At 42.3% G+C, this 8,185-nt stretch overlaps 1 protein-coding gene across 3 annotated transcripts in view; it reads left to right on the top strand.

Annotated features, from left to right (window-relative positions):
• LOC109293853 (protein DDI1 homolog 2) overlaps positions 1 to 8,174 on the top strand; it is a 48,581-nt gene extending 40,407 nt beyond the window's left edge. Inside the window, exons 1-2 of one of the 3 annotated variants that reach the window (XM_019511992.1) lie at positions 950 to 1,012; positions 3,063 to 8,174. In XM_019511992.1, the coding sequence (XP_019367537.1) occupies positions 3,095 to 5,002 (1,908 nt within the window). In that variant the 5' untranslated portion in view covers positions 950 to 1,012; positions 3,063 to 3,094 and the 3' untranslated portion in view covers positions 5,003 to 8,174. Of the gene's footprint in view, positions 1 to 949; positions 1,013 to 3,062 lie in introns of those variants that run through there. The other 2 variants (XM_019511991.1, XM_019511994.1) reach the window with 2 other exon arrangements.
• Positions 8,175 to 8,185: the final 11 nt, after the last annotated feature.

The following is an 8,185-nucleotide window of genomic DNA, read 5'->3' as shown; positions in this document are numbered from 1 at the left end:
AAAAAAAAAAAAGGAAGAATTTAAATGAAGCAAAATGGTTCATTGTGTTACCTCAGTTGCTCTGGCAGGCTTTTAAAGGCCACTGAATTTTGACAACTGTGCACAGGGAGAAACAACAAATTAGTGCAGCTGGTTGGAAATAGGAAGGTTGGAGAGAGCAGAGTCTAAAGGCGTCTTGTGCCAGGGCACCTACTGGCGTGCAGAAGCCATGCTAGCAATTTGGATATCAGCAAAGCCAGATGAACGCTGCCTTCGTTTGTTAAAACGTCTCTGCTGATGAACAGAAACGGTTGTGTGATCAGAAATCTGCAGTTCGTTAGCTCCATCCTCCCTTTCCTGTGTGAAGGTTGCCTTGAGTCATCACACTCTTGGCACTCACACTCTTGTTTGTAGCCCCTTTTTTCAGGGTTTCTCTAGTGCATTTTATTTTTGGATTTTAAATGACTTGGAACCTTTAACCCTCCCTAACATTGCGAAGCTGATACCACCATCTGCGTAAGGGCAACAAGCAAACTTGACTTGCCAAGGGGTAGAGAATCCAGGAACTGTGATACCATCCTTAATTTTAGCTTCAGCTTTCTGGAAAAGTTGCTTCCATTCATCTCCAACAGTATGCCCAGTGAGCTAGCATACTGCTAAACACACGCATAGTTTCAGCTACGCACTGAACAGAACAAATGTAGATAGCACAGGGCAAGCCTTAACTCGAGTGAAGAGCAGTTCCTTTTTATTTTGACCGCAAAACATCTAAATGTATGGACCATTTATCGGAAAGGCCAGCAGAATTTCTTCTGGAAGGAAGTGAATCCAAGGAGCACCTACTGTTCAGAGCCCTGTCTTGGTGGAAGGTTGGGGGAAGCGGAGAGAAGTTGCAGGACTTATAACCATGCATGTTGTGTGCTTTGAATGCTAATGCAAGTTTGGTGTGTTTGTTTCCTAATCCAAACAGAGCGTCAGAAGCCTTGATGCATGTAGTGTGTGTTTACTGCAGCTGGAGTGGGCCACAGACCAGGTATTTATAGCCATCCGTTTCTGAGCTTTTTCTACAATCTTCACGCTGCCAGCAACAGGGATTTCCTCACCTTAAGCAGTGGTAGGGAAAGCCCTACATAATATAAAGGTGTCCACTCTTTCGCTTTCCCATGTGGAAGAACATTCTGCTGCATGTGATGTAGATGCAACCTATCTGTACTGTGCATTTTTCTCACTTGAATATTTGAATGATTTGCTTACAAAAAGAAGACTCAGTTGTGTGAGCTTCCCTACCCCACTCTCCAAGTACATTTCATTTCTTACTGCCAGCACCTCTGATGGGTGGAACCCATGCTTTTTTTTGAGCCGAGGTTGCCAGCACCTTGAACTGTAGAGTGCTCTAGGGAAGTGCACAGACCAGGATTAAAATGAGACCCTTCCACTGCTGTTTGCCTGACTTGAATGTGAATCTGTTGAATTGAAACACTACTGTGCTGTTGCAAATGCATTACTTCTGGGTTTTTAAAACAAGATGGTAATAGCGAGTTACGTATACATCTCCCATTGTCACCGATTGATTGGGCCCCATCTGACAAGAAAATAAAAAGAAAAAAGAATTAGGGAAATAGTTAGTTAGTTATATTAAGCTCTCCCTAGCCCAGTCAGAGGGGTGTGACTAAGCCTGCAATGGCCGCATGTGCAGAGTTAACTAACAAGCAGAGATCAATTTTAAGGACGTCATGTTTTATGAAAGGGTGAGTGGTATATAAACTCTTGCCCTAGCAGTCTATTAATACAAAGCTGTCTCACTAATTTGAAGTGACTTGGACACGGCTAAATTGTGTTCATGCTATTCTGTTACACCTTGAATCTTACACTCTATCAAAAGAATATGACTATTCAGTGCACTGTATTTTAATCACCTGATTCAGAAGTTAATATCTGTTTGCTTTAATGGTACATGGCCTTTTTGTATTGGTGCGACAAGGGCTTCTCGGAGGTCCTTCTGGATTCTGTAATCAAAGCAAAAATAAGTAAGTTTTTAATATATATGTCACCATGAAACAGATGTGCTAAAGCTCATTTGACTTGGCTCAGAGGCCAATTAACAGCTGCCCACCTCACTCCATAACCACAGCTATCATCATTGAATTGGACAGGAGAAATGTGGAATGAACGTAAAGAAATGGTGTTTAAAGAGGGTCATATAATTTAGGACCATAGTTTAACCTACTTCAAAATTGTTCTCCTCCGGTGGAGAGTGGTTACTGAATTCTAAACAGCTTGCTTTTTACCATCATTTTCTCTGAGAAATAACAGCAAATATATTAAGCAGAGGCTATACATAGCTCTCTCGTATTTTTCTTCAGTAGTATTTTGGATCTGTGGCGATACCCAGGCAAGACCAAAGCAGGGTCTTCGTGGATTATGTTTCTGAAGACACGTAACAGTAGAAATGGAGGGAGCGTTATTGTAAAAAAACCAAAAAAGTTATAAACCTTTCAAAGCTGCACTTACGCTTTCATTTACCATTGAGTTAACATGCAAGCTAAGCCTCCAAAATACTCTGGGCAATTATCCCTTTGAAGTGGATCTGTTTACTTTTTTTCCAGGAGGAGGACTTGAAGGCGGGAGGGTGTCTTTAATTTTTTTAAGCTTGCTTCTGTTCTGAAAAGCAACTAAAAAAAGGATTACGATGTTTCGTGCTTTTCTCAGACTTAAGATTATATTTGCTTGCTTTACAAGTTTAAATGTCTTTTCTAATTGTGAATATCGCAGCTGCTCTGGGGTCTGGACGTCAAGCTAGCTTTTTTTATCTGCCACACATACCAGTAGTATAGCACCTGTAACTGGAATTTAGTTACTGAATTTGCAGTTATTATTTAATTTACAGAGAGCTTTGGAAGGGCTGTAACATCTAATTGGTTCGCAGTGGCTAACAATATACTCACGAGAGCAGCAGTTCAGGTGAACAGTTATTATCACATTGAAATGGCATACAGAACTGAGATGCTTGTATTCCAGAGGTATATGCGTGTGAGAATGTACTGGCTCTCATACACTCTATTTCTTCTTCTTTCCATGTATAGAGAATAGTGATAAAGAAACTACCTCACTGGAAATGCCATCGTTACCAACTTCTGATGGATTGAAAAATCCAGTCCATTCTTCAGGACTAAGTTCCAAGATCTGTAATCCCACAAATCAATTACTTGACCGCTCTGTCTCCGCCCCTGCTTCAGTTGGCTCGCACAAATCTAGCCTAGCAGAGAAAATTGATCCTGGAGCTGTGAAGTCTTTGGAGTCTTCAGCTGAATGCCAGATTACCCCAGAAAAAGACCATTCTCATCTGTTACACAGTCTTGCTGACCATGCTTCTTCAGCAGACAATGACCAGCAGACAGGAGAAGCCACTTATCGTGGTCCTAATATCTCGTCACAGAATACACTTGAAAAAACCGCTGCTGCTGATAGTCTAAAGGAAAAGAATACTAAAGCACGTGGCCACGATCTGGAATCTCCTCTAGAGGTGACAAGGGAAGAGATGCCTGACACCAGTATGTGTGCACAGCAGACAGTTCCAGCGTTACCTCTGCCTTCAGAACAACTGGAATTGAACCAAATGAATGAGCTTCCTTTACATCTGCAGAGATACGAACCAGTAAATGAACGACATCTGGAGAAGCAGAATGAACCAACTGACCCAGAGTATCCTTGTAACATTGGTGGCCTTGAGTTACCTGCTCTGGGGGAGCAGGGCCTTACAAACATTCAGCCAGAATCCCTTGCTGACTCTCTTGCTGAGAAGAGAGGACACGGACTGGAGAAGGTAGGGCTTTCACGTGAGAGAGAAAATGCCCAAATGTCAGCATCCTGTAGCTGTACGCTTACGGAAACCTTCATGGAAATAGATGTAGGTGAGCAGCCTGCAATTGAAGTGCGTGGCTTGTCAAGGGAGCAGAGTGCTCAAACTAAGACCATTAGTGCATCTGGTCTGAATATCGACTGTCCTTTGATGGAGATGGAATCATCAAAGCAGGAATCTTCTTTGTCTGAACCTTTGAATAATCCATTTTCCACTAGTGATTTACTGTTGCCTGAAAGCAACGTTGAAATGACTGGAATGTGTAATGAGTTATCTAACTCGGTGGCTGAAAAGAGCTCTTCCTCCTCTGGCATTTGTCAACTACACACCGATCCAGCAGCATCCGCAGAAGAGCCATCTTTGTCTTTAGCATCAGCCTTAAAGGAGCTTCATGAACTCTTGATTATAAATTGTAAAGGGGATTCAAAAATTCTTGCACCAGAAGAGGATGCCTGTCAGCTGGCAAAGGTCCCTGAAGAGCAAGTACAATGTGAGGAGCTTTCTAAAGATGAACATGGAAACATGGGTCCAGATGGACAGGACCTAAACAGCTCCTTTCATCAGGAGAGGTTTGAACCGATGAACTCTGAAGGGCCAACTGAGGAACCACCTTGTCCTGATGAAACTGAAAACATGAGCGTCCAGTTTTTTAATCCTAGCCAGACAGCTGTTGAGAGAGATGCTCTAGAGATACAGATGTCACCAAGTACAAGCGATTCTGTCATTCTGAGCTCAGTCACGACATCGAATCAAGTACACGTGGAGCAGGCAGAAATTGGACCTGAACGGTCATTAAACGACCAACATCCAACCAATCAGACTTTGGAGAAGAATAAATCGTTTCCACCGGAGCTCGTGGTGGGTGAAGATGCCCCTCCGAACCTCTTCCCAGGAATGCCTGGAGTAACCAACAGGTCCGCAAGTACTGAAGATCTGAGGCCACCCCATCAAATTATAGAGCGACCGCCGCACCCACCCGTCAGCTATCCAGAACTGAGCTCCATAGTTCCTCCACCGCCCCTTTTTCCTGCCGCTGACATCAATCAGATTCTCTGTGCTGGCTTTACCCTGCAGGAAGCTCTCGAGGCTTTGGAACGAGCTGGTGGAAATGCAGACCTTGCTCTTCTCAGTCTGCTAGCCAAGAATATCCGAGTTCCTACATAGCCATGGAAAGGGTGGCCTGACTGGTCTGTTCTTCTAGAGAATGTACCTGAATGGTAGAGTAACCTGCAAGCAAAATGTTGAGCCAGATTTTTAAACGAGCACCATTTATTTGCAGCCAAAGTCCATTTAGCTTTTCTGTTTCTCTTGTTAAATTTGGGCCTTTTAAAACAAACAAACAAAATGTCTTGGCATTGTGTGGACACAGTAGCTTTTAATTCTCCTTAAGATGATGCATACTGGAATAAAATGTAATGTTTTTATTTAAATGTACAATTTTAGAATGATCTTCAATATTATGAAATAAAAAGCAGAAGCCATTGAGAAAACCATCACCCTGTTCAGCAAAAAGCAGATTGGGAAATGAATTGAATATGCATGTGCGTGCATCTACAGCCGAAGCATAGCATGTGATGTTACTGAAAGAGATGCATACAAGCTAGCTATTCAGTATGGTGCAGACTGAAACGGAGCTTGTCACAGTGAAGCCTTTTGGATTTGTACCAGTTATCACTCTACTGTGCTTTATAACCTGATATTCATCTGTGATGCTGATGAACAACTGTTGCAGCTACTAGAGGTGTATTGATGTCCATAGGGCTCAGGATCCAAAAACCTTTGTGGGGCGGGGGGCATGTAAACTTGCACTTTTTTTGTGCGTTGAAATCTGAAGCCTAGATTGCCAAAATATTTGACGCTAATGGGCCAGTGTGTTAAAGTTTACAGGGAAAATACTGAGTTTGGTGCTACCAAAAATGAGACAAAGCAACTGACCTGCAGTTATCCTCGTGGAGGAAGTGGAAAGGAATTATTTTACCTTTTTAGAGGTGTGCCCACCCCATTTTCCCCCATGCAAAAGAAAAAGTCCAGCCTTCTTAAGCAGAACCCTAATAATGAAATTGCTTAACAAAAGAGATTGCATCTGTTGCTGTGACTTGTCTCTACCCCACACCTAGTTTCACCTTAGTACTTACAAAGGAATTTACTGTAACTGTTCAGTGGATGAATTGTCTATGCACTGAGTAGGAACATGTGATTTAAAGGAATGAAGAAATCCGCTTTGCACTAGTTTATCTCTGCGCTTGAGAGGGATTGGCCCCTTGACTGTAGAAATGCTAACTGCAAAAAAACCCCTTCTTAGTGGCTTGCAGTGTACTAGTTTAGTACCACTTGATAGGTGAGGGCTCCCCAAGTCAAGTTTTCATTAAGGTGAACTCGAACCTAGAGCACTGATCTGGCTTCTGTATTACAACCATTGTTGCCTTTTGGGAAGCCCTCACCAAGATCTCTGTCTGTGTAGGACCCACTGAGGCTGTGCTGGGGAGGCCCTTTATTGGGGGATAAAATGCTTTCTTGGGCTGAACTGCTCTTTCTGCTTCTCTACAGAGCCTTATCGTATTATTAGGGAGGGGAAAAGGGAAAAGCATGATAAAACCTGTTACCAAATTGTAAGTAGAAACTTTGATTTAGTCCCATTTGCAGATCTCCGTGAAGTGGTAGCTTCATGTAAAATGTAATCTTTAACTTCCTGCTTCAAGCAAAACAAGCTGAAGTCATAAATCCACAGTGGCTGGACATCCATCTTCTCAACACATTTTGTACTTGGGGGGAGGGAGGGTTTGGGGGTCTCAGGCCTGTCCATGTTTGTTCTTGCTTAGAATAACTGCATATATGTATTTGGGGCTTTCATGGGAGCTGATTTACAAAAACACATGTATTCTGTCGGACTGCATAGGCTTTCTGATGTCAGTGATGAAAGATTTGACAGATCTTTTTAGGTACCTAGGTAGTCAAGAAAGCCTTTGGAACAAATAAAAAGCTTTGAGGAATCCTGTGAACAGCTAACAGATCTTTCACTGAATTGTGAGTATGTAACCTAGGCAAAATCAGTTTATTTTAGACTCTGTTTGAGTTGAGATCTTGAAGAAATGCAGGTGCTTCACAATGTTTCCCATGCAGCTCATGACAGTAAGTCCCTGATAAAATACTTTGGTATTCTACATACGGCAAGCATCCCAGAGAACGCAGTACCTCCTGTAGTGTCTCAGGCCATTATTGCAGAACTGTCCTAACAAGTGCTCTAAGGAGACAAGATGCACTGCTATATCCATCGCTGGTTGCATGTGATTCGCTAGGCTGAAAGCAGCAACTAAGGGCAAAGTTCTTCCGACACAGCGTCCTCAAACTCAAGAGCTGGGCTCTCCTCCTGTGTATGTTCATACAGCCCCATGGTTTTTGAGTGGGGAGCTCCTTGAGGAGGCTGTCAGCTGGTGTAGCTCCACTGAAGACACCTGAAGGTCTGCCCTCTTGTGCGTATCTAGAAGCTGACTTTGTGCTTTAGCATGCAGATTGATTTACTGCCAGCTCCTTCATATGTCAGACGGGCATCATTCAGTGTTATAATGGCCCTTTCCCTGTTTGCATTTTATTTTGTAGAAGCAACTGCTAATAGCTAGATGAAGTGCGGCTGCTTTGCACCAAAACGGTTAAAGGGTCTGATTTAATCTTTTAAGTGGCCACGTTTACTTAGAGATTGCACATGCTGACATTATGCTGTAGAAGCTTTAGAGCATCAGCCAATTTGCTTCAATACTCAGTTTTATGCTTTGTCAAATCTATTGTAAGTTAAGGGATTTTTTTTAATGTTTTTTTTTTTTTTAATCTGTCTTTCTGCGAAAGCCTTTTTTGAGAATAGATGCTAATTAAGACTGCTAGAATTTCCTCTGTAGCTTCCTCTAAACTGCTAGAAAAAGACTGATGGCTAGAAACCGTTGAGCTTCAAGCTGTAAAATAACCCTACCAATATTAACTAAGATCAGTCCAAGCCTGGTGATTTAATCTCTGTTACATGAAACCCTGCTTTGAGTGAGCAATGCTACTGAATTAAAACAGAATGATTTGGGGTCTTTAGAAACAAGATTTGATAACAATGGTAAAATTTAATGTTTTGGAGATTTCAAGCGTTTTAAAGGCATGGTGCTCATCTAGTGGAATGTATACGGTTTTCCTTGGATGCTAAGAACTGTTGTACGCTGTTTTATTGTGTAGTAGGTGCTTTCCCTGTTCCCTAGGTCTGTACAATGTATTGTGTGGAGTCAGAAGTTGGATAATAATGAGAGGAGAGATTGCATATATTTGTCGTCTTTAAACAGATTTTGTCCCTCCCCACCCCCCCAAAAAAACAAA

This window comes from Gavialis gangeticus, unplaced genomic scaffold (genome assembly GCF_001723915.1).
Source record: "Gavialis gangeticus isolate Ggan-Ray unplaced genomic scaffold, GavGan_comp1, whole genome shotgun sequence".
Lineage (NCBI taxonomy): Eukaryota > Metazoa > Chordata > Crocodylia > Gavialidae > Gavialis > Gavialis gangeticus.
This window is presented reverse-complemented; position numbering and strand designations above follow the sequence as displayed.